At 35.7% G+C, this 27,730-nt stretch overlaps 2 protein-coding genes across 5 annotated transcripts; both read left to right on the forward strand.

Moving 5' to 3' along the window:
* Window positions 1–13,828: 13,828 nt before the first annotated feature.
* LOC149206285 (chaperone protein dnaJ 8, chloroplastic-like) lies at window positions 13,829–19,669 on the forward strand. 4 transcript variants are annotated; one of them, XM_089395399.1, is made up of 6 exons: window positions 13,839–14,214; window positions 14,594–14,984; window positions 15,083–15,993; window positions 16,087–18,490; window positions 18,730–18,798; window positions 18,914–19,669. In XM_089395399.1, exons 4-6 carry the CDS (start codon window positions 18,296–18,298, stop codon window positions 19,082–19,084), a joined length of 435 nt encoding a protein of 144 aa, XP_089251525.1. In that variant the 5' UTR covers window positions 13,839–14,214; window positions 14,594–14,984; window positions 15,083–15,993; window positions 16,087–18,295; the 3' UTR covers window positions 19,085–19,669. The 4 variants fall into 4 exon arrangements, 1 of the variants encoding a protein (XP_089251525.1); XR_016252541.1 differs by lacking the exons at window positions 18,730–18,798; window positions 18,914–19,669 and having other exon boundaries at window positions 13,829–14,214; window positions 14,306–14,984; window positions 16,087–16,190; XR_016252542.1 differs by lacking the exons at window positions 18,730–18,798; window positions 18,914–19,669 and having other exon boundaries at window positions 13,829–14,214; window positions 14,500–14,984; window positions 16,087–16,190.
* A 4,117-nt stretch (window positions 19,670–23,786) lies between these two features.
* On the forward strand, window positions 23,787–27,311 carry LOC149206286 (uncharacterized). Its single transcript, XM_089393666.1, has 2 exons — window positions 23,787–24,426; window positions 26,480–27,311. Exons 1-2 carry the CDS (start codon window positions 24,373–24,375, stop codon window positions 27,155–27,157), a joined length of 732 nt encoding a protein of 243 aa, XP_089249792.1. The 5' UTR covers window positions 23,787–24,372; the 3' UTR covers window positions 27,158–27,311.
* Window positions 27,312–27,730: the final 419 nt, after the last annotated feature.

Consider the following 27,730-nt stretch of genomic DNA (forward strand, 5'->3'; position numbering starts at 1 on the left):
CCACTAAGGTTGGTCTAGACAAACGAATCTGTGTGGCCGCCTTTTGCAATTTGTGGGAAGTAGATAGCGTACATTTATTACTAGTTTGCAACCATGATTTTTTCTTAATGGGAGCCTCCTTCTGTAAAATTAAAAGTTTGATCTTGAAACATGAGAACAAGGTTGTTGTCACAACACTTCAAGTGACAGATTCGAGCTTTTCTAATGTCATTGTCATTCACTGCTCATGATTTAGCCTGTAGGCCTTCCGGCTAGTGGTCATTGTGAGGGTTTTTAGGGTTTTTTTATTCAATGCATGCACAATGAGTGCCTCAAAAAATTTTGTGAAGAAGCTAGAACAAACCCTTCTTTGGATCTAGGGTTTTCCTCCTCAGTGAAAAATAATGTGGTATTCTTGAAGGAAAGAGGGCTATTGGGATAGTTTACTTGCTTGTGGCCAAGTTATGAAGTTGTTGAAGATTGGGTTTCTAAAAACTGGAAAACCATGAACCCACGAGCATTTACTATTGTGGAAATGGGCATTATGCATTTCTTTTTTAAAACCAAGACTAGTTTTATAATTTGGTACCAAAGGTTTATTTATCACTCATTGGTCTTTGGAATTTAATACAATGATGGAAATTTCATCTACACCTATGTGGATCAGATTGCCATTTATCCCACTTCTTTTCCAGAGTGAAGGAATTTTTAAGGCAATAGGAGATAAACTAGGCCAATTCATTTTCAATGATATGGAACATGGAAAAAAAAATTTGTAGTGTTGAAATGGATATCTCAAATGGCATCCCTGAATCGATGCATTTAAAAATGGATGGTTGGTCTCGCCTCTAGGCTCTAGATTATGAACAAGTTCCTTTCAAGTGTAATCTACATCACGAGTATGGACACTTTAAGAAAATATGTCTAAAAGCTTCAGCTTCTCGAAGCTCTCCAAATCCATTTCCTCCTCCTAAAGAAGAGCAAGAAGAAGATACACAATGATTCATTCCCATTAAAAGGAAATAAAATAACCCATTTCTAAAAATTCCTTTGAAGTCCTAAATGCTCTAGAGTAAGAAGGTAAGAATATTGAGGCTCAAGCAGATCATCTAAATAATCTTATTCTAAAGGTCCCTCCTAATTCGAATGATCAAGAAGACTCAGATCAGGACCCTCCAAAGAAAACTCTTGCAGATGAAATCTTTTCTCTTACATCAAAAGATGAGGAAGCTAGTAAGGTGGCCAAGAAGAAGTTGAAATCATCCTCTTCTTCCCCTTCCTATTTATATGTGTTTAAAAATCAACATTTCTCCCCACTAGTAAGAAGAAGCAAGAAACATCATAGTAGAAAGAACTCCAAGACTGACTCCTACGAGCCAAGCGGTGGGCCATATTCTAGCAATCTATAGAAATGTTTTGTTTCTGCATTTTCTTGTGCAAGAAAGCTATTAAAATTTACTATACTATTAGGAATAAATATTGGAAGATTTAGTTTTGTATCTTTTCCCCCTTTGTCCTTATTGGGAGGAGACTAGTTTTTAGCTTTTTTAGAATTTTGTGAGGCAAAAACAATGTAACTCCTAATGTACTTGTCACATCCAGGTGCAGATTTTCAATATAATCTATATACTCATTCTTTTAAAATAATAATAATAATAATAATAATTTAGTTAGTTATATGATTTTTTAAATTTTAACAATGTGAGATGTATTATGAAATGTGCGCTTTGATTCCTACGAGCATTTACCATCCATTTGATTTATATGGTTGTGTTAGTAAGGTAGATTGTTTCTGGATATAGTCAGCACACAAGGGTGAAAGAGATAAGATGAAAAAGGAAAGAATAACCATTGAGTGGAAGCAAGAAAATATTAAAGTTATATTGAGATAATTTTTAGGATAAATTGAAAGGTGTGAGGAAAAGGGGAAGGAGAATTGAAGGAGAAATTAAGAGAGAAAAGAGATTAAGAGAAAAACAAGGATAATTAAAAATAAAGATGCCAATTAAAAAGGAAAGGAAAAAGAGGTCATTGGGAGGGTAAATAATTAAGTAAAAAATAAATCAATAAAGTGAAAGGAAAATAAAGAGATTAAAAGGGGAAATTTGGGGGAGAAGAAGGCGAGAAGGAGTGGAAAGTGTAGAATTATGATGTAGAATTGCAACTTCTCAAGAAATTTTAATCTAAATCAAGATACACAATTCTACTCTATTGTTCTGTGGACATTAATTTATAATTTAGAACAACAATCTTAGACATGCAATAAGAATAACACACATGCACAATATTTTTCTAGGGGAAAGAAACTACTACAAAACCCTTATGCCTACTTGCACTAAATCAAATGAACAAAGATGTATTACAATTGCTTGCTCACTTTGAGCACAACCGCACGTGAATAACCTATCTCTCTACACAATGAGAAGCTCCAACCCAGACTTAGTCGATTTTTGCCTTAGATTGAGCCCCTATTTCCTTGCACAAATCCTGCGGAATTAGGCCCCTATTATTTAGGAATTTTTCTCCACTTGACTGTGCAATTCCCAACGTTGATCATTTGACTGCATACAACACCTATACACTCAAGCCTAGTCTACAACTGATGTTACATTGCCTTGGAATCTCCACCACAATTGGGGAAATCAAATTATATGCATGCACTAGTTATTTTGGTTTGATTGATTAGTTAACTAGATGATTACTGAGTTAGACTCTTGTCCCACCGCGCAACTAATCTTCCACTAGTTCCTCTAACTATTAGAACTAGTTTATCTAAATTCAAATGGATATAACTAAACTCGATTACTAAAATTTAGCAATCACACATACTTAACTGAACTCCAAGCCATCTAACTCAAATTTACTAAGCTAACTAAGTGACAAGAGCCCTGTCACACAAGTTAATTGCATCCAAGTTGTATGCCAATGTGAAAATTCGATTTTTTTCAATTTGACCAAGGCAAAATCGAAATGAGACTGCATTTTTCAACACTCCCTCTTAGCAAGAAAGAGATTACCAACCACCCATATCCTGCACCTATGGAACTCTAACTTACCCCTTGACAAAGCCTTTGTCAAAATGTCAGCATCTTGTTCCTCTACCATAATGTATTGTAGCAACATTATCCACCTTTACACACAATGTCGTAAACGGTGATACCATATATCTATACGCTTAGATCAATCGTGAAATACCAGATTCTTAGAGAGCTTAATGCAACTCTAATTATCAGAATAGATCATAGTTAGATCCATCAATTAACCAAATAGTCCCACAAGTATCTTTCTCATCCAGATCACCTCACATGTTGCTTCAATTGCAACCATGTATTCTGCTTCTGTTGAGCTAAGTGCCACATATATTTTCTTCCTGCTGTACTAGGAAACCATTGTGGACCCAAAACTAAAAATTCCACCTTATGCACTCCTTTGTTCGGATGGACTCCCTACCCAATTTGCATTTGTGAAACCATGCAACTTCACTCCCTCTGTCTGTTTGTACCATAATCCATACTGGGTAGTGCCTCCGAGGTACCGTAAAACATGTTTAGCTTCCTTCCAATATAATTTGGTTAACTTAACCATATCTTGGATTAGCTAGTTGACATCATAGCACATATCTGGTCGTGTGTTCACAAGATACATCAATGAACCCACTAATTGTTGGTAAATGGTAGCATCCACCTCTTCACCTGAAGTAGCAGTCTCTTTCCTCTAGTTGGTCACTAGAGGTGTCTCCATGGGGTTACAACTCCCCATGTGGAAGCTTTGTAGTATCTCATTGGCATACATTCTTTGAGACACAAACCATTCCCCATTTCCTTGCCTTACTTCCAACCTAAGGATGTAGTGCATGAGACCCATTTCCTTCATTTCAAATTCCATTGCAAGGTCCTCCTTGCAAGAGCCGATTTGTTGCTCATCATCTATCAATATTAAATCATCAATATATAAAACAATGATAATCAATTTACCTTCTACCAAAATGTGTTAAAGATTTGCATCCGCTTCACTTTTGGTGAAGCCCGGACCGATGAGATAACTGTCGATCATGGTGTACTAAGAACGAGGTGCTTTTTTAAGACCTTGCAATGCTCACTTGAGTCTACACACATGAGACTCTCAATCAAATGTATTAAAACCTCCTGGTTTCTTGATGTACACCTCCTCCTCAATAACACCATTGAGAAATGTTTTTTTTACTTCCATTTGGTGGATCTTCCACCCCATCTATGCAGCTAGTGAAATAATTTATCTAATGGATGAATACCATGCTACAGAAGAAAATGTTTCCTCATAGTTAATTCCATCAACTTGAGAGAACCGTTTGGCCACAGATTTGGCCTTATACTTCTTTGTGCTTTCATCTTATGCATGCTTAACTTCGAAGATCCATCTCAAACCCACAACTGATTTATCTATTGGTCTTTGGACCACATCCCAAACATTGTTCTTCATGATGGATTCATATTCTTCCACCATGGAATCAACCCAAACTGGTTTCTCTAATGCTTCCTCGAAAGAGGATGGCTCAGTCTCTACAATATCAGTTATTAGAGCCATGTAGCCAGTGTACCTATCAGGCGACCTCATTTTCCTGTGCACATTTGAAGGCACTCTGATAGGAAATGGAGCAGATTAGTAATGTTGTGCTAATTTCTCTTTCAAAATAAAATCAAAGATGCTTATCATTTTCTTATAAAGTGCTTAAGGATTCACCATGTTTGCTTAATTAATTGATTTCCATGAGAGTTTCTTATGTAAATTTTATAAAAAAATTAACATAAAACATATGTTGAAAAACAACAAAACAACAACAAAGAACATCAAAATACAACACACAACACAAATATTTGATGAGGAGTTCACCCCTCCTGGGCTATGTCTCCTTTGTCCAGATTCCAATGCTTAGGCCTCTCTATTATGCTCAAAATTACAACGAAACTATGTTTACAATGCTCAAATTCCTCTGAAACCTGTCTCAATGAGTTCAGAATACTCAAAAATGGCTACCTAGCCTCTTTCTGCATCCCATTTGGATAAGAACTTAAGAAGTTATGACTTCTCCTAGTTCTCCCACTACTTGTTCCACAAATTGCTCCAAAACCGGCAGAAACCCACATTTCGGCTCCAAAATCTGCTAACCAGGTGAATATTTCGTCGCTGCATGGGCCATAACCTATTGGCCATATCGCAAATCACAATCGGCGAGGTTAGGCGGGTTGAAGGTCTTGTTAACACGAAAGGATGTTGAGATAGTGATATCACAGACCTAACAGGAGTATAAATTGTGGCTCATAACATCTCACGTCTGGGAACTTATCGCTCAACACAATCAACAATTGGTGTGGGAACATAATCGGTGGTATCGATGGACCCGAAAACATATAAACTGCAACACATAAACGTATTGCATCAAGGCAGTCTATCGCAATCAAAACATTATTGCTCATCACAATCAGCATTAATCAGTGGTAACAGAAACATTAGCAAGGTTTTGGTGCGATATGAGATTGCGATTATTGAAAATCACAACCTAACCTGCTGGGGGGTGATTTCTGTAATACCTTCCCCTTGCCGATTATGATTGTGATTTCTGATTACCTTATTGCATAGCAACCAAGCTTCGCTAGGGCTGATTCTTATCCACCTTTTTGCTTGCGACTACGATTTTCGAAATGCGGGGGTCAACAGAAGCCTGCCACCTGGCGGTTCCTCATTCACTGAAGACCTTGCCACATCATCCAATCCTATCATGTAGACAAGTCAAAGCTGAATTTTGACTTGCTCTAACTTCTTCATACGAGCTCGGATTTGACTGTCGTTCACACCATTGGATTCAGAATGACAATCTCTTCGATCTGAAGCTAAGCTTAACAAGATTATGAAACTTTGATTTTTGAGCATAAGCTTGAGCACCTGATCACACTCCCACATTCTCGCTTGCATCCTACACAAGTCTATCAAAGTCCTTGGTTCTTTTTCTTCCTTCTTTGGATGGTTCTGCATAAGTGGATGTCTCCACTCTCTGCCCCTCAATTTGTGGCTACTCCACAACTTCTTGAGGCTCCTCCTTTGGTACTAAAAGCTCCTCTTCTGGTGGGATTTGAAACTCCCTCTCAAGAGAACACCACATTGCTTTCTCCTCATCAAAATTTACATCCCTTCACACAACTATCATTACGAGGGAAGGTAAGTACACACGGTAATTGTGTGGAGTTTTGGTATAACCCAAAAATCCTCCCAATTCCACTGTTAGCTCAAGCTTCTTCCTCGAGTCTTTGGAGACATCGCAGTAAATAGAGGCTCCAAAAATCCTGAAATGTGACACATCCAGATTTCTCCCCGTGAAATCCTCCTCCGGTGTAATCATACCAAGAATCTAATGAGGACTCTAGTTTTGCAAGTAGATTATTGTGTTACATGCCTCTACCCACAAATGTAGTGTTAGGCCTTCATCATGTAGCATAGGTCTCGTAACTCCAACAATGCTCCAGTTCTTTCTCTCAGCGACCCCATTCTGCTATGGGTTGTGGGGTGATGTCAAATCTCTTCAAATGCCTTCTTTCACAAAGAACTCCTTGAAGTCATTCGAAGCATACTCACCTCCTTTATCGCTTCTAAGATCCTTCACCTTCTTGTCAGTCTCTTTCTTAACTAGTGCCTTGAATTATAGAAACTTTGAGAATGCCTCATCATTATTTCGCATGAAGAAGATCCAACACTTCCTTGACAAATCATCAATAAACATAACAAAATATTTGTGTCTGGTAGTTGAGATTGTTGAGAAAGGTCCACAAACATTAAAGTGGACTTTTTCCAAGACTGCATATGATTTACTATCTAATTCATGGAATATTGATTTCACATACTTCCCCAAGCTACAACCTTGGTAGACATCTGACCGCTCAAGTGATCCTTTAGGGAGGTGAGTGGTTATTTTTTTCATATTTTTTAGGGTGCCATGATGCAAACATTAGGGGATTTTTGAGGTCTAAAATAGGCCTCCTAAGGAAATTATAAAATAATATTTAGGTTTTAACCCTGTATAGAAATTACCTACATACTAATTCTAAAACAGATAAAATAAACAATGTGAGAGCATATCACATAAAACACATATACACAGAGATTTCCCTTGGATCCCAAAACTAGGACTACCAGCTTGATTTTTCATTATGTTCCTTTCAATGTTACAATACATATTTATACATGCCGAAGCATCCAATACCATGGACCGAAAACCATCGCGTCCAAAACCATGTGCGAAAATCATGCACAAAACCATAGGTAGGTCCGGCCAACCTAATATAAGGTCCAAAAAACAAAATTTTATTGGGTGTTGCCTGAGACCCCATAGAGGGGGCTTACCTCCACCCCTCAAACCCCTTGTGACCCCCTCGCTACGCAATAAGTGCAATGAGGGGGGGGGGGGGAGGGCTCGACCCCCCCCTCTAACACCCCGTTAACTACGTGGGCTAGTCATGGAAAGAATATAACAAAACCCAACATAATAGTGGAAATAATAAAATAAGATTAGATTACATCATCAAATTTTAGAGGGAAAAAAGAAAAACTACTTTTTCAACTCGTATTTTCAACTAATCTCCCTATGGTTTTACCCAAATTTTGAGCGGGAACACTCATTGGATACAAACAATCAGGTTTTTTCATTTATTTCTCATTTTTCGTGTAGCAAGTTCCATCAAAAGTATGCAACATGGGTACTCCTTGGATGAGGAATTAAATTTTGTGTCCAACAAGTGCTTCCACTTGAAATTTGAGTAAAACCTTAGGGAGATAAGTTGAAAATACAAGTTGAAAAAGTAGTTTTATTATTTTATTATTTTTTAATCTTTTTACTTTTTTAACCTAAAAATGGTGAATCATCCCCCATGGTTAACATCATCATCTTGATTCCTATTGGTTATTATAAAGTTTATTTTGGTTGTACATTTTTCTTAGGAGGCCCATTTTATACCTCAAAAGTTCTCTAATGTGACCCAATCTTATGTGCCAAAGTTCATTGACATCGCGGCTCTGCAATTTCTTTGCTTAATTGCTTAATGCAACACAATATTCCATATCCAACTTGTAAATGTTCTTCACACGAACCCTGATCTGCTTCACCTTTCTAGGGGCTATGTGTCTTAGGAATGCTTTCCCTTTGTTGAAGATCACACCATAACCATGGTCTTCCAAAAATGCTACAAAGATGAGATTCTTCTTTAGGCCTTAAAAAAACATGACATCTTTGAGGCGAAGAGGAGATCTTAACTCCCTTTGAAAGGTTATTGCACCAATCCCAGTGGCAATGTACCTTCCATAGTCCCCTAACTCAATACGCATATGGACATCTTTCTCGTCCATGTCAATGAAAAGCTCTTTACACCCTATCATGTGGAATGAGGCACCAGAGTCCAAGTACCACACACTCCCCATCATAGCGTTGGCCATGCATGCAATAAGGGTGAAGTCGAGTTCAAATTGTGAAGCCAATGCTGCTCTTCCTGAGTTCTTCTTACCAGACTTTTTGAGTGGACACTTTGTAGCATAGTGCCTGAATTCATGACAATTGAAGCATTTTATTTTAGACAAGTCTTTCTTCTTACCCCCTTGGCTGGATTCTGGTTTGGTTTGAGATTTCTTCCCTTTTCCCTTCTTTCCCTTCCATCCAATGCAAAGTTTTCTTCATCCTCACCCTTGGATGAGGTTCCATCTCTAGTACTCTACCTGATCTCTTCTTGTACCAAATCAGACCACAAGAGTTCCCAATTTGGTAATTTCTCCCTCCCGTTCACCAAATCTTGGTAGCTATGCCAGCTTTTGGGAAGGTCTAAAAGAGCCAAGCTCACCAGATCATCTTCTGCAATATTGATACCAACTCCTCCAAGCTCATCACGAACTTATGCAAATCTGCTGAGATACTGCAGAATAGTGTCATTCTTCTTCATCTTGATATTTCAAAGTTTGTCTTTGAGGGCCATTTTCTTGTGGTCACTGCTATTCTCAAAAATCTCTATCAGTGTCTTCCACATTGCGAAATGTGTTTCTTTCCCATGGATATTTGAGACAATGTGGTCTCACACTCCCTCCAATGTTATTCTCCTCGCCTTGGCTACATCTTTCTTCCTTTGTGCTAGTATTGTGCATCAGATGCCTATGGTTTTGCAATATTTGTCTTCACATATTCTAACAATCCATTATCATCCAATACCACCTCCATGCAATGAAATTTGAGCTGCATTCCAAGGCATACTCTAATCTTAGCCCATTTAAGGTAATTTTCGCATCTATGAAGAGATCCTGCTACACAAAAGATGCAAATTTTAACCTCATGAGAAAATACTTCCAAATTCCTGTTCTAATGTGAATCTTGCTTTGATACCATGTAGAATTATGATGTAGAATTATAACTGCTCAAGAAATTATAATCAAAATCAGGAGACACAATTCTACTCTACTGTTCTACGGAAATTAATTCATAATTTAGAACAACGATCTCAGAGATGAAATAAGAAATAACACACATGCATAGTATTTTTCTAGGGGAAAACAACTGCTAGAAACCCCTTAATCGTGCTTGCATTAAATCAGATGAATCGAGATGTATTACAATTGCTTGCTCTCTCTGAGCATAACCTGCAAATGAATAACCTCTCTTTCTGCACAATGAGAATCTCTGACCCATACTTAGTCAATTTTTGCCTCAGCTTGAGCCTCTATTTCCTTGTGAAAATACCGAGGAATTAGGACCCTATTATTTAGGGATTTTCCTCTAATTGATTGCACAATTCCCCAAATTGATCATCTGAGTGCATGCGACACTTGTACACACAAGACTAGTCTACAACTGATGTTACACTACCTTGGAATCTACACCACAACCGGGGAACTCGAATTCTCTGCATGCACTAGCTATTTTGGATTGATTAATCAGTTAACTAGATCATCATTGAGTTAGACTGTTGTCCCACTACACAATTGACCTTCCACTAGTTCCTCCAAATGTTAGAACTAGTTTAATTGAACTTAATTGGACATAATTGAATTGGATTACTAAAACTTTGCAATTAACTAAACTCCAAACCCTCTAACTCAAATTTACTGAGCTAACTGAGTGACAAGAGTGAAGTCACACAAGTTCACTACATCCAAGTTATCTATTGATGTGGAAATTCGAATTTTCTCAATTTGACCAAGGAAAAATCAAATTAAGACTTTATTGTCACCTTTTTCAAGAGAAAGAAATAGGAAAGAAGGCTGAGGCATCGCTAGGAAAGATAAAACAAATTAAGATCCATTTGACCACATAAATTATTAAGATAATTAACATTTCGTATTTAAATTTAATTAATAAACACATGTAAAAAATCAATATTTACAATAAACATTTTTTCTAAGTTTCTATCTATCTATATCATCAATGTTATGCATATCCCATTAAAAAATTAAATTAAATTATAAAGCATGTTAAGGAAAAATGTTGCATATATATGTAACTATATGTATTACTAGTATGGATCCATTTTAACCCTAGATATACTAAGAGCGCAGAAGTATCAAATATGTCAAGATGCAATTCTCTTTTTGAGTGCAAAATTTGAGGAAAGGTTTCCCTCTTGATAGATTTGATTCCACTCACGTTTGAGTGCAAAACTTGAGAAAAGTTTTCATCTTGAGAGATTTGATTCGGCTCACGTAAACCTGGAGTTAAGATGGATCCATGCTAATTTTAAGTTATATATATATATATATATAATTTTTGTTATTAATATTTTAAATTGTTCTCTCTATACACACACATTAGTTGTAGTCTAACTATTTTATGTTTTGAAAAAAAAAAATAGGCATATTTTCTAATTAAAATTTTCAAAAATTTTACATGAATTTGTTGGAATCCTTTATGAATTTTGCACAATCCCAATGACTTGGGGCATTTAATCCGTTTATGCATTTAAAAAAGACTTTTAAATAACAAGAAAAACATAATTTGACAACAGATTATTTAGATTGCTAAAAAGCTAAAACCTAGAATAGTTAGACAAGGCTTACAAACACATTCAATTATTTTTGTTATTAATATTTTTTAAATGTTTCATGTTAACTCCTTGTTAAATATTGAAAGAATTACAAATATCCCTCGTAACTTGAATTAGAAAGAACTTATTAATGGAATAAGAGTTCTCTGGCTCTATAGATTTTATGTTAAAAAAATTCACTGAACATGGAAATTGAAATATTTGCTTTATAACCCACATTAAACTCTTTTTATATTATTAATATTTCTTAAATGTTATATATCAACCCCATATCAAAATTGGAATAAATTACGCATTTCCCTCTAAATGAAAATATATGATTTTTTTTAATTTAAATTAGTTTATTTTTTATATATAAAATTGATATAAATTTATATTACTCATTATGTTCATTAAAATATCATGGTTATGCCTTAAAAAAATATCTTTTTGTTATTAGTGTATTTTTGTTTTAAATATTATATGTCCAGTGAACATAGGGTGATTTACACATTATGTAATATCAATAATATTATTTTTCCATGTCATATGTCAAATCCATATTAAATAATGAAAAAATTACACAACATATATATAAAAGGTGAAAATTCAAGATTTTATTTATTGTTGAGGTTGATTTGTTTGTTATTATTATTTTTTAATTTGTTAATGTAAATATTATTTTATTGTATCATTTATTATGTGCCTCTAGGGAAATTACAATTTTAATAAAATTAAGAATAATAATATTATATAAATTTATATACATATAAATAATATTATTAAAAAGCAACATAGCTACAACTTAATTCCTAGGAATCAAATGCATACTTTTCCTCAAGGTTTGCACAAAAAAATATGTTTACATCTTTTAAGATTTGATCCCTCTAAGAGCTTGATAGATCCAAAGTTAAGTTGGATTTATACTAGTAGTAAACATGGATATTCAAATATAAAATATTTCTTTTAAATTAAATAGATACTTATTTGTCACATTGGAAAATTAAAGCTTAAAGTTTATTTTTGTTTTGGTTATAATATTGTTTTTTATTTAGTGAATATTTTATTTTTTATTTTTAAAATGACAAAGATATTAATTTTATTATTTAAATAACTAATCTCCTAATGGCTAATTCCGGTCCTTGATGCATCCTTGTTATTTATTCATTAAGATCTTTAGATTTTTTCACCTTTGTCCTGAGGATGAACCATATTAGTTGGTTCTAAACCTCGACCAAATAGTACATGTGATTACTCTGGAAGACAAGCTTACTACATCAATTCCAACTTGAGTGGAGAAAAAATTACACATCTACTTCATAAAAAACACTATACAAAATAAATCTTTTAAAAGATGAAATCTTTTTCCTAATAAAGTAATATCATATCACAATGTTATATTTAAACAAATAAGAAAATATATCGATAAAAAAATAAAAAATATGTAATTTCTCATTGAAATAAATAACGTCAGAAGAATGAGTTGATGATAGGTTTTATTCTCTGTTTTGCTAATTCCAGGGTTTCTTTTGCATAACAGTCTATGCTTGGTTTGACAAGAGATGTTGGCCTTTAGCCAAATTGTTTTTGGAATTCATAATGACTATGGATCTACTAGTATTCCTATCAATCTCCTCATCTTTGACATTATTTTCATAGTGTCTTTGGACAAAGTGGGATTTCTGGTTTTGCAACAAACCTTTCGTTGGGTGTATCATGGCAAGCTAAATATCAAGGGCGTTACTTTTCAAAAGCAGTGCAAGATCCAAAATACCAAGTTAAATCTAGTAAGATTGGATAATGTATCCAATACATGTAGGATGATGTTTTGATCTACAAATGTATTGGATTATGGCCCTCTTAAAAAGCTTTGATTGGGTGGATCCAAAGTAAATGGAAACCTAGGTCAAAGAGATTTGGAGTTAGGGGCCAAGGATTTTTTACAATTATTTTTTCTAACTAAGAAAGATGAGATTTGGAGTTAGGGGCCAAGGATTTTTTACAATTATTTTCTGTAGCTAAGACAGATTGAGGGTTTTTGAAGGAGGGTCATATTTTTTCAACAATGCAAGGTTCTTCATGTGATTATGAAATGAGCAATATAATCTTGAGAAGGAGGGTTTCCTTGTAGTTGGGTTTGTCTCTTTTCTCTTCCCAAGGAATATTGAGAGGAGGAAACCTTTGAAGGCATCAATAATGCCATTGGCAACTTTGTCGAAGTATCGAAGGCTACCAAGAGAGGGAGGTACACTTCATATGCACAAATCTATGTTTACATGAGAGGGAAGTATACTTCATGTGTTTACATGAGAGGGAAGTATATTTCATGTGTTTACATGAGAGGGAAGCACACTTCATATGCACGAATCTGTGTTTACATGAATATTTCCCAACTTTTTCCAATAGAAAAACATTGATGGTAAAAATAATAAAACACAAATCCAAAAAAACAATTAACAATTAGTCAACTTTAAGAAGCCCCAAGGGATAGCTCAATTGGTCGAGTTCCCGTTGCTAAAGTACTTTCCCAGTTGGGAGGTCACGGGGTCAAATCTCCTCGACGCCCTAGGGGTTAGGCCTGTTAAGATTCGCCGACGGGCAAATCCCTTCGGGTAGAACTACCCCGATATTTTCCCGTGGATGTAGTGACCACTCGTGAACCACAATTTTAAAAAAAAAATAGTCAACTTTAAGAAATGACACAAATGTGAAAAAATTTCTTCTTCACAATCTTGAATTCTCTATGTTATTATGCTTATGATAATAGTTTTTTAATTGTCCATGTTTAGGCCGATAGGCCTTCCTATTGAAACAGAGTTTCGTCGTTCTTTTCATTGTCAGGTTGACACCTGGCGCGACCCTTCTGCTTTCCACTGACATACGATATTCGTCATGGTCCGAGAACTTCTGCAGCTAGCGCGAGTTGTATTGCCCAGGTCTCGCAAAACCTCTGCAGCTGGCGCGAGTTGTATTGCTGGAGTCTCGCGAAACCTCAACGGAAACCCTCTCAAGGTTGCACAATTGCAGTTCTTCTTATCGATTCTGGTGGAGTGCTTATTAGCCACTGGGATTCGACCCCTGCCATTGCTGTTCGCGCATCTGTTGATATTCATTCATTCATTGAGCCATGCTACCAACGGTCTCCAGGGGCCGCCCGCCCTCGACATTTCGGCACAGTCCCCTCTTTCCTCAGTACCTTCGCAGAATCATCAAGGTTAGTACAAATTCCCCATGTATACATTTTTTGGCTATTTCTATTTATTTCAATTCGCCGTTGCCCAAGAATTTGGATCCTACTTTTTTAGGTTATAGATCCGTTCAGGATTCACCAGGGATGATTCAGTCACTTGATGAATAATCTCTGTAAATATTTAGAGAAGGGGGTTTGAATTTTAACTCAACTGCACCGCCCAACCGAGCGATTTAATAGTGAGTAAACGCAGTGCGATGATGTTATGTTTTGTCCTGTGGGTTTCAGTCAGTTTATTCTGTAGCGCAGGTCGCTGGTTCAATTCCCACTACTTCTATTATATTGCTGGGTTTTTTAATTCCTCGATCCAACGGCGGAGGCCATAATTCTTTTCTCATTGCAGATGATTACTAAAGCCTGGGAAGAGTTAAAATCAAATCAAAATCAAAGCAGTTTTGGCTGTTTCATTTGGTTCCCATCTCGACAGCCATGCTCTGTGAGAGATCTGGGTCGCAGAGGAAATCGCAGCTGTAGGCGCTTGGGCGGCTTACCACCTACTCTGGCTCTCAAGAATGGGGCCCGCAGCCATTTTTGTTTTCAGCCAACAGGGCTATGTAACAGTAAATACAAATATCGATTATAACTTTACTAAACTGTATATTGAATGGGGTATACGCCATACGGCACTGCATAATGAGATCTCCAAGAAAGGACTAAGGGGCCCCTCGGAGCTAAACTGCTTTTTATGGCTTCTGGAATGCTACAATCTCGCAAAACATCCTGCCATTGTGAAAGTAAGTAACGTTGCTTTCTTCTCCTCTCCTGTATTTTTAGTTTCTGAGATGATGGGTGGCTGAAGATGCTTTGGTTTTTCGGGATATTTTCATCGCAGAGCCTGATACCAATCCTGGGACCAGATATTGTTCTGCATGGAATCAAGCTGTGGAAACCCACAAATGAGACTGCAAGGAGATTGCAATTGGACGGTCAGTCAGGACAATGTGATGAGGTTGCCAATGTGGTTTTAGGAAGCAATGCTAGGATTTTGAAGGGCTCACAGATGTATACGGGCAATTTGAGACAGAGACTTTTAAGTAAGATTGCTGCATTGGATACCTACCAAAATCATGCTCATGTAGAAGATGTAAGGTTCTCTTTGGCTCCAGTGTCTTTTAGTTTACAGTATTGCAGGACACACACACATAAACTTATAGGGTTGACCTTTCAGGAGCAACCCTCGCTCATGTAAAATCAGGAACGAACCTTCTAACCAAGGTAAAGGACATTACCTGTTTAGGTCCTGTTCATCTTTTTGAAAGGTAAATGAAATGGTGTCATTGGTTGCCATCTGAAAGTTTTTGGTGCCTGGAGAACAGTTTTTTTGACTTATAGCTTTATCAGTGAGAAAGGTTTCATATCAAATTTCCTCGTGGTTTAATTGCATCAAACCCAATGAAAAAGAAATTTTTAATAAAATTTGGGGTCTGTCAAAAATTTTGAAAACGGGATATCCCATCGCGGCACAACTCTGAATTTAATACAACAAAGACCCATCTATATTCTACCCTTCAACTCAATTTAAGCTCCGACATCTCTGAATTCACGGTGTCTGATCAGCTTGGATATGGCCATGGCCGATATCTCGTTTACTGGGACATCTCAGCTTTTGCAGAGGAAGAAGAACGTCTCTTTATATCGTCTGAACAGTTCTTTCTTGCCGCAAAAACCAGCCACGTTCTCCTTCAATGTCAATACAGAAAAATGTTTTCCGTCCATGAAAGTTGTCTGCTCAGTTGCTCCAAGGTAAAATCCACACTGGAAAGGCTATGGTGAAATTCTCTGATTTATTGTGCAGTTTGGTGAATTGTTTAAGTGTCGTTATTGGTATTTTTGTAGCCAAACTCAGGCGCCAACCCCTGCACCCACTACCACCCTGACTCCGGACGGGAAGAGAACAGATTGCTTTGGCATTTTTTGTCTTACATATGATCTAAAAGAGGTGAAATTTTGCTATTTACTTTGTGTATATTTGATCTTTTTATTTCAGTTTCCTGACTGCTCACACAATCATTGTTTGGGAATTGTATAGCTATGTTATATTGCTCTGTTGATAGAATAAGTACATGTAGTCAATAATCATGTAATTATTTTGATCATATCTCATAATTATGTGATTACGTAGACCTGTAGACTTTAGCTGAGCTGTCATTGGTAGCTAGCATATGTCTGATCTTGTTTGGAGAAGCAATTTGCTGTATAATAAATGGTTAGTTTGATCCGGTTGTTACTGATTGTTATTGTATTGAGAGATGTGACGTGTAACTCTTGGTGTGTGCCCATGGAATGTTGTATTAAGTGCATTGAACATGAACACTAGTCCAGACCCATTTAACTCGAGTGTGACATACAACTCAAGAATGTCTATATTGTAGCAATGTTGAGTTGCAGGCCTTTTGATTCCCCATAATATGGTATTTTCCTCTGCAAGAAAAGTTACATTCTTGGTTAACTCCACAACTTAGGATAACGGGTGTCCAACTGCTATGGTTAGTTTGTCTTGCCCACAACCCTCCAACCAAGGGGTTGCTTTCTTGTCTCCTTCCCACAACTTTGGGGTTACAATCTTACACCTCCTACAGGCATACAATTGCAATCTACTTAAAACCCCGCTAGCCTCGGGTCGTTTGTAACCAACTCTGTATTTTTTTTCCCTAGCTCTACAACCTATCCAACTTTGCAAATCAAACTTTCCTTGTCCAACTCAGATCAACCTTTTCCCCTACAAGTTGAATGTCCTCATCAACTTTTAATTGAGGGAAATTTTCCTATCCCTTCTATTAAATGTACCATTTATTAGACACTCAGAGTTCTCCCTTCTTTCCAATTTTGAATAACTCTATTTCATTTTACCAAGTCTACCTGCTTCTCTTCCGCAACACTTTACCTTTCTGCAACACTTCCTGTTGATAAGACAGTCCCTGTTGATAAAGATGGTTCAGAAAGCTTCAATTGATCTATATTCACCACAAAACAAATGCCCATGTACGAGGCTAATGCTGATTGGAAAGAGTGTCTCTGCAATCTTCTCTAGAATCTCAAACGGTCTGTATCTAATTGTTTCGTTTCTTATGTGGGAATTTAAACTTTTTTTTTTCGAAAAGTGCAATCATATTTGGTCCCCATCTGAGAGGTATGTGCTAATCCGATGCTTATCATGCCTTTTTTGTAATTGTCGGAGAATCTTGCAAGTTTTTTTTGCAACTACTCCTACGTTTGCTAGGTTCACTTCACAAAATTAACAGCGTATGATCATTGGTTCAGCTTTCTCTTGCTTGTTTGAACCCTCTTCTAATGCCTGGTAAGGTAAGTCAAAGGGGCTCGATAGAGGAAATACCAAGCAAATAGCAAACAGAGACATTTGAGTGGATCGATGGGTGTACTTTAATAGAAGTGTCGAATATAAGGAATATGCTTTGTAGCATCCCCATGCTCCCACTGGGCACTAATACCCCTATATATTTGATAAATTCCAATAATAATAGAAATAGATCTCAAATATACTAGAAACATTAAAGGTATACTAGATTTGGAATTGGGAAAAACTCTACAGGTACAAAAAGATAAAGATATTCAATTTTTTTTTTTAGGAATACAAAAGTACAAAAATTTGTGAAGAAATCAGTGAGGAAAGTTTAACTCACAATTATTTTGAGCGAACCTCTGTTAACTGTTGCAAAACTGAACTCTTATATATTTTGTTGCACCTATCATAGAATTCACACGAGACCTATAGACATTTGGGTTCAAGATGCTTAGAGATGGTTTTCTGTAATTACGTGATCTCACCTAAAGTATTACTATTATGGATTAACCCTTCAGAATTAGTGTTGGTACGTGGCATGTGATAGTTTTTGGTTCAGGATGATTTTGCTATGTTGCAATTGTTTCTGGTAGATATAGATTACTATGGATCATTCAAACTTTTGTGAGACAAGTGTGTACATGTGTCATGAAACAAGAAGACTTAATTCTGTCAGAAAGTTGGGGATTATGGTGAGTGCTTGTCACAAATAAGATAGATCCCTTGTTTTCTCTACTATGTAAGATGCTCCAGACACTCACAATGGGTTGCACACTGCTATTAATCTGTATTCTATTACAAATGGGAGGCAGGAGGAATGTAACTGTGATGGCCTCTGTTGCTTTTCTTGGGATGAAAGAGCAGTATGAGACGCTGAGATTGACCCCTGGGGCTTCTGAAAAAGATGTGAAGAGAGCCTACCGTCGCCTTGCGTTGCAGGTATGCAAGTATCCATTTGAAGCTATGTCTCTTACTTTCAAGATCAAATATTTTCAATAAATCTTCCATTTCTGAAGCAAATAGAAAAAGAGATACAGGTTTGAAATAGAAATTAAAAATGTCAGACTTCACACATTCTTGATAATTTTTAAGAAAATTTGTCTGGCAATATCCCTGGTCATATATAATGTCAGAAAACATTAATATTGCACTCATATGTTGATATAATCTGCTTACAGTATCATCCGGATGTTTGCAAAGGAGATGTGCGTGGGGTTCAATTTCACAAGATCAATCAGGCTTATGAGGTAAATTGCCTGCCTAAGAGTAATCTTTATCTATATGCATTTTCATTCTGTAATATGGGACTCTTATGCAGGCCCACGGTTTTCTGATTGTTGTTACTTTTGTGATAATGAGCAGACGTTAATGTCCAGTTTAGCAAAGGCAAAGCAGCAAAGTTATTCTGCTGATTACTCTGTCAAGGGCATGATGGGAATCAATAACGCTTATTGGGACAAGTGGGAAGAATGGATGGGATGGGAAGGAGCTGGAACCCTTGATTATTCCTCTCATATTAACATTTATGCCTGATGAAATTTTATCATACACTGTGTAGGTGTCTATTGTCCGGCCTTGCAAACAGTTATGGCCTCTCCATTACCGATCCCATGTTGACTATTATGGGCTATCTATAAAGTTCCTGCTATTGGCAGAAAAACAACTGTTTTAGAAAGTCCATAAAGCTTCTTCATTCATCTCCTGGAAATACAATATGTTCTTCTAACTGTATAGTTGATTTTATTTATCTTCCGTTGGTTTCCATAACACAAAGGACTTACTGATCCAGATGAAGCAACAACTTTCTGAGTTGTCTCTGTTTTAGTGAGTCATTTGATTTGGTCATGGGTCCTGATTATTAGACTACCTGTACATATGTTCTGTTCATTTATACTCTCAACTACTTGTACATACCTGCGGGATATCTCTCTGGACCATGTGATTATTATGGGGATCTGCTCTTCATTAAAGAGCTCCTAACTATTCTTCGTGCAATTTGTAATGACATTCATTTAATGGAAACCATTATTTTGATTAAGAGATCTTTGATCATTGAGATCAAATGCTGCCGTTTCATTACATAATGCAAAATTTCTACATATTTGATCCTTGAGACATAATGAAACCGTTTCATTCCATAATGAATTTTTCTATTGTATATCATCCTGAACAAGGCATTATTCTTGGCTGTAACTATAGGCAATCCCTGCCTGTATTTGCAGGATCCAAATGTTGTTAAGTTTTACCATTAATGTTAATTTTATATGTTTCATCTGGGACTGAGATATATTCAATCAATTAGTTTTGAGTATTTGCTTTCTAGATTGTTACCGTGACAAATCTAGGGTAATCCCTGACAAATTATGCTTGGGGCTATAATTGTGGAGCCATTGAGTGCAGAATTGATGCGTAGATCCTGTAGCAAGAGAGATCTGAACTGTGCAGGAAATATTAGATTTTTTCAGATTGCAGAGGTACTCTGGGTTCTACAAAAGGGGACTCAGATTTGAAGCAGGAGTAATTTTTACAATAGCAACATAGACCTAAATAACAAAATCATATTATTCAATATAATTTAGTTGAATTTCAAGCCAGTCAAACAACGGAACAATTCCTAGAGGAAAAAAAACAAAATAAGCATAGGACCTTATATATTAGTATGTACAGAAGTCCTAATGTGCTTGCTAGGCTGCAATCAGCCCACTGTACAAGAAAAAGGAACAGCTGTGCTATGGGGCTGTATGATAATCTCATTTGAATGCAGGCGCCATCCTACTCCCTTGTAAATGAAGATCCCCTGCATAATTTTGAGTATTTTAGTCCAGAATGCCAAAATCTTGGAAAAGCCTTAACATAATTTCAAAAAGGTAAAAGAGAAACAGAAAATAACTATTTGGAAAAGAACATAAAAGTAAAAAGGAACAGTTGAATAAAGATGAGGGTCTCTTGTTGACTTCCATTTCTGTAGAAAAATTCAAAGAATTTTATCATAACAATCCAGCCTCACTGTAAAGCCAGATTCTCAATTTCCAAATAAAAAAACTGAAACCCCAGGTAGAGTCTGCTTGGATCAGGCATATCTTTACCACATCTTAAAAAACGCTACGTAGGAAAATTTGTGGCTAACCATCTATTGAGTCAATACCATAGATACCGTTTTGTTCAAATTAAATGGCAATCTGCTTTTGCACAATACTACACAAAATAGCTCAAATCATTTTCCAATTACTGGTATTTCCCCTCCAATAAGGATTCAATTATTTTACCTCTTGAACAGCATTTTTCGCAACGGTATCAGTTGTTAATGGTGGCCAATGACAATCTAAAAATTAGTGAGGCTTCTAACACTTTGCTAGCCAAAGAAAGTTCTACCCATTGGAAGGTCTTCAAGTATTTTGTACATAAAAGGGTAACTCAGCAATTAGAAGGATTATAAATATTTTTCATGGTAAGGGCACGAATTCAAAAACTTTAAAATAGCAATTCAGTCAATAAAATGGCTTTGAATATTTCTCTAGGGGAAAGGAAGAATCCCTCAAAAGTGCTTAAAAAGGCAGTTTCCCCAAAAGCATTTTACCTGTCAAGAGGGCTTCAAATGCCTGGCCCATGAATTGGAATTTAACTATTAACAGATTTCAATGCTGCAGTGAATTTACTGATTGGAATTCCTCCACCCTCAAAAAACTATAGTTGAAATAGTATGCCTATAGACAGTTGAAGGCATTTGAATCATTTTTTTGTTAATGGGCATTTCCCATTTTCCATCTGCACTTCAGATACTATGTCGTAGAAGAACTGAAAACCAGATACCTTTACATTGCCAAAAGGGCTTTGAATATTTTACAATAAATAAGAAAATTCTTCGGCAGAAGCTCAAACATTTCACTGCCTATCTTGGCCATCAGAAGGACTCCAAATACTTTGCCTTCTCAATGAACCTGGAATATTACTCATCCGAACCTTCAAAATTCAAATATTTTTACTCCTTTGTAAGAAATGCCAGGCTACTACCTGCATGTCAAGGTAAAATTATGTTGAAACTTTCCAAATATGTAATTTGATTCTACATGTAGGTTAACTATCAGTGTACCATTAATCTCAGCGCTGCAAATCCAAGTAATCCGAATACTGATGGTATCAAGTGTTTCAAATTGATCCATATTAGCACACAGGAGAACACGTTCCTGGAGGGATTTGAGAATTAGGCATTAAAGGCGTTTAGATAGTATTAGAAAACTTATAGACAGTAATATTTATGTATGGATAATATAATTCGAGGTAGAGTTCTACATAATAATAAAATTTTATGGATTAAAATATCTACTCATGACTGGGATTAAGCTGTAGACATAATTCTAGATAATAATGGGGAGACAAATCTAGACAATAGGAAGAAATTAAAAATTATAATAAACATTTATAGATAAGGATGAAGATGGATTAAGCTCCCATTTAAAGGGGTTCAAGCTTGAAATCTAATCTTGATGTAAGGAAGCATAGAATAGACTGGGGATAAGCTTTATGGAAGAGACTGCCTCAATTAATTTCAATGAATAAGAATTTGGCTGTTGTGCTCCTGCTTATTTTTTTTTTTATTTCTAATGTTAATGGGTTGTTTTTTTCTGATGTTTATTTGACCTTTCCTGTATTGCAATCCCATCAAGCCCATTCTGATTGCATCACCCCAAATTACTACATACTTCAGCGGACTTGAACCCCAATCAGACCAGACCCACTTCATCCCTGATATACCCACAACATATTCTGTAACCACTTCTGATTTTTCATCACTTTTTACTGCTACAGAAGCAGCTCCCCTCTGTCATAAAGCCCTGCGTTTGTTTCTATTCTTTTAAAAACCTCATTGACCAAATACAAAAAGATGCTATTTACAGCCCAGAACATCAGGATCAAAACAGTGCACAGCATGAAAAGAATTGTTACACAAATTAGACAAAGGAACCATCAATTCCAATCTTATCAAAACAATCATATATATTTTATTTGTAGAAATTCAGACAAGTAAATAGAAAATTTAAAATATTTGCACTATTTTGCCTCTTAAAATGCTTGAAAACGAAAGTTTGAATTGTATCTTGGACAGAGCATAGATTAATAAGTGCTAAAAGCTTGCTTTGAGGGCCAGAGAAATACATAGTGTTTTGAATGGTGGGTTTGCCAAAATGGAATCTAAAACCACTATATTTGAGGACTTAAGTATGTAAAACAAAATACTTTGAAAAATACAATACATGAATTTAAAATCGGTTTCAAAATTTTAATAATGTTAATGTTTTACTTCTACTGTCAACCAGTAATGTAAGTGATTTGTTTTAACATTTGCAAATCACAAATTTCTCCACTTTTCATTTACCATGTACAACGTTGTAATTTACTTTTTATTTAGAAAAAAACCGTGCTGCCAATAATCTATTGAACCTATTGAGCTTTAAGTATGAACGCGTTCTACACTTACTATATTAATATGAATGGTTTGGTTTTGGTTTTGTTCTTCTAATATCAAATGCACTGGTACAGGATGGTCAACGTGATTATTGCCTTCGTCACTACATACCTTTATATATGCTTGACTATCTATAAAACTATCTTCCTTTCACTAATCCTATCGGCCTCTCTTTGTACCTTTTGGGACAATTGCTAGTAATAAGCAACTTGATAGTCTCAAATATCTCTTAAATTTTAACCCTCCTTACTCTATTGAAATAAAATAATATAATAATCAATATACGCAGTGAATTATACTCGCAATAAAACGACCCAACTTCGATATAAAGCACGGATTAAAATTTCAAAACATCCAAAGTGACCTCGGAGTAAATGTAACCAACCTGAGTCACCCTCTTGAAAACTAGAAGCAGCCAGATCATCTCTCTCTTAAAATGGAGATAATTTAGCGTTTGGGTTTTCCACACTTCGAACCAGTGGTGAGAGTCCAAGTCTCACACATCCATAACCCAACGTCGGTGGAATTATAAAGCCATGTTTATCCTCCCGTATTCGATGATGAGAAATGCCACGTCACACACTCAGGTTATCTTCCTCGTAACTGAGAACCGACCAGAAAGGAATTACAGTACCACGTATTTGCTTTCGCAGTACGATAAACCCCTGCCTCATCGCCACGTGTTAGAAGAAGAAATGGCTCCCGTGTTTTCGACGAGACCTGTCTACTGCAGATATTTTATTTTGTAGATATCCCCCGGTAGAGGGCGGCTCCTTTTTTGGTGGGCACTGGACATCTCTCATTGAGTTCTCTTGCATCTTGATTTCTTGATTTATGTATGTTTTATTATGTCAGTCTGTCATGAGACCTAAATTTTCATCCACTTTATGGCGATCCATTTAATTGGGTAGTTTCAACTGTATTTTGGCGAAAACTCCAAGAAATTGTTGGGAATCGGTCCCTGAAGCAGTGCAGCGTTTTTTAAATTATCCTACGCAGGATTATTTCATTGCCCTGATTTGGACTTATCAGGACATACTAAATTCTCATCTTTGTACCCCTTTTTTTGGGTCATTCTTTCTCTGGATTCTAGATAAAACCATTGACGTGCCTACGTATGAGATAAGAACTTGGGCTTATCAAAACTACTGTGCTCGGGGAGCTGGTTGCATTAATGTTGCAGGGATTTTAAGCTGTTTACTAGTTTTTTAAAAGGTTTTCATTGCTGCCAGGGGTTTCTAAGCCTCCATAAAGAGAACACCACAATATTATCAGAGTTTGCCATTTGGGCTCATATTTCAATATCTTCTGATACACTCCTCCCCTGTTAACTTCAAAAGACTGTTTAGTCACCACCATGGGATGGTCTCCGGCGAATGCAGCCAACGCATTTTTTGACACCGTAAATCTGGTAAGTTCGTGCATTTCTCTGGCTGAATATGAGAGAAATTCTTTTGTTAATCCCTGCATTATTATTATCTGTGTACTCCAAACATTATTTTGCTTTTCTTTGGTTAGGTTTAAAGTCTTGATATTGGTGGAATTAAATCAGGTTTCTGTATCAGAACTTCGTTTTGGTTTTCTTTAATCCTGGCGGAAAATATAGTTAGTTGTTGTTGTGGTGTCAGGTTGGATTATTGGCATATATATATATATATAGGGGGTTTTTATGATTTTTTTCCTGGGGTTTTGTGAAAAGAAATTGTCATACAGAACTACTCAGTTATTGGATTTGCTGGATGAGTAAGGGCTTTAGTTAAAATGAAGCTATTATAGTCGGGAATTTTGATTCGCATAAGATTTGTGATTTAATTCTGGGTAAGACTAATTACACCTAAAAACTTCTCCGAGTCAGATTTTTCCAGATTTTAGGCTCATACCTATACCTATCATGGTTGTTAGTTTTTTCTTTTGGCATGAACTGTTGATGCTTTTCAATTAAGCTGGGACTATTGTTGTGTCAAATTCTCCATTCCTTTGCATAGTTCCTTCTATATGAAAAACAGTTGTATTGATACATAATACTATGTTTATATTTCTGATATAAATACAATCATGCTTTTTCGATCTAAAATTTGATATTTCTAAAACCGAATATATGTAGTCAGGTCTCCTTATCAGTAAGGTTTTCTTGGCTTCAATTTTCTGTCTCCTTATCAGTAAGGTTTTCTTGGCTTCAATTTTCTTTAGGGCTACGATAGAGTATGTTTTAATATTTTGGGTCTATCCCACTTGATATCAGTAGAGGTCATGATGCAAGCGTTGTAGTCTGGTTCTGATTTGGTCGTCCAGGATTATTTGAGTGGAAAGTATTTATATTTAAGATATTATGGAAATTAATCGAAATTGGGATTCTTAATATTTTTTGTTTTTATTTATCAATTTTAGTAAATTAATTTTAGATTTATAAAGGTGAAAAGAAATGGATTGGTCGAACATGGCAAGAATTCAAAGAGATAGAACCAGGTTGAATTCTTATAATTTTTTTAAATTAATATTTTCAAACATGTTAGATATTGAGGTAGAATTTGACACCTTTTAGTTGATAGATAATTATTCAGTTGCCTGATTGTTAGGCTGTTGAGTAAAAGAGATCTAACTGTGCAGTCTGCAGAAACAACAATTTGCTCATATATTTATTGAATACTAGATAAGTATTTTTGCATGTTTAAAATATTATTTTAAATATTAAATATTGGTTGCATTTAGAGGTGTATTTTACAATCAGTATGAAGGGATGTGTAAGTAATTAATGTCCACCCAAAACAAAAATGAAAATAATCATATAAATAAAAAATTATAATATAATTTATCACAAAAAGAAACAGTGTAAGTTATTAATGTTCATTCAAAACAAAAATGAAATAATCATATAAATAAGAAAAATTACACTATAATTCATCACAAGGAATCTAAAATTCTGCTCTAAATTCTTTAATATTTCTTTTAATGAAATATTTATAAAACAAATCTTTAAAAGGAAAAATTAGATCTTATGAATATATTAAAATCTTGAAAGACATAAATATTTGAAAATATTAATTTGATGCAGTTTTATTATACATGTTGTTATCATGTCATGTAAAAACCATCATTAAATTTTCTTTTCTTATTATTATTATTGATAGTAGGTGATGAGATGTTTTTGTTAAGACACTCTTTGATGTGAAGTTATTTGTTCAATTTCCCAACTTAATACTGGTGATATATAAGACATGATGAAAATATAGTGATATATAAGACATGATGAAGATATAGTCGCCAAACTTAAAAAATATGATATTAATATATTATTAGATTTAATAACTTTAAATTAATAATTTTTAAATAAAATTGCATTTCAAAAAGATTCATGACACATCAGGAATTAAAAGGATGAATTGCAAGATGTTCCATCCTACTGCATAAAAAACAAAAAATTTCACACATTTTACTAATAATGGCCTCGGGTTGTGACATTACAGTGCAAATTGGAGCAAGACAGAAATAAGGCAGAACCAGAGAGCAACGAATTCATGTCAGCTCTGGCAGCGGGCATGAATGCACAGCTTATTGTAGAGGCATCTTCAAGCGCAGCACCAACGTGTACCATAGGCCTAGCAGCGGCAGCTCGCCAGACTGGTGGTCGCCTCGTCTGCATTCTGCCTGAGAAGGCGCGCGATGAAACCGTGGCAGAGACCATCAAGGCTCTGGGGTTGGAAGATGTAACTGAGTTCGTTATCGGAGATGCCACGGAGTTGCTTCCCAAGTACAAGAATGTAGATTTCGCTGTCATTGATAGCAGGCTCACCGAAGATTACCAGGGTTTGTTTACGCTTTTGAATCTAAATCCCTCTCGTGCAGTGGTGGTTGCCAACAATCTGTTTGATAAGAAGCACACAAACGCCAATGCAAGGACGTTCAAGAGGAAGCCTGGTGCCAAAACTGTTACTCTTCCAATTGGCAAAGGCTTAGAGGTGACCAGAATCGGTACTCATTATAATAATGACTCCTCACCTCATACACAACAGGGAGAGAAGATGGACGCCATGGGTATGATTTCCAAGAGGAAATGCTGTGATTATTATAAAAAGGTGAAAAGTACAACCTCCAAGAGGCCACAAGAGCGGATGGATTGTGCAGGTAGACGAACAAACTGGTGAAGAACATGTATTCAGAGTATGCAAACACAGACCCTGCAACTCTTACAAGAAAGCTGCAATGAACATTTCAGATGTTAATGGGAACTAAACCTCCAAAGTTGACATGACCTGTATTAACTAAACCTCCAAAGTTGACATGACCTGTATTTTGTGTTTGTGAATAGTTGTGAAGTTATTCCATAAACCTATCAAAGTTGTCGATGATTATGTAGTAGTGTTCCAAGCTGGGAGTTGTTAATACAAGTAATTTTGCATTGAACCATATTGAATTTGTAGGACTTGATGGCTGATTATGAAACTAATCATTCTGTATAGTTTCATATTATTTTAATTTTTCGAATAAATATGTGAAATTATGAATTTTACAAATAAGAAAATACAAGTCAAATGCTCATATCTACAACAAAAATCATAAGAAGTATCTTAATAATATATTTATAGTTAATTAAAATATTGAGGATTTATTTTTTGATTTATTATTATTATTAATTGCACCACATGTTGTAAAGGCAACATGGTAAGGCAATAGCATAGAAGAAAGAAGTCAAAATTTTATGCAATTTTGTTTCTTTT

This window comes from Pinus tabuliformis, chromosome 1_2 (genome assembly GCF_031772625.1).
Source record: "Pinus tabuliformis cultivar Carrire ecotype Pingquan chromosome 1_2, CPIR1, whole genome shotgun sequence".
NCBI lineage: Eukaryota > Viridiplantae > Streptophyta > Pinopsida > Pinales > Pinaceae > Pinus > Pinus tabuliformis.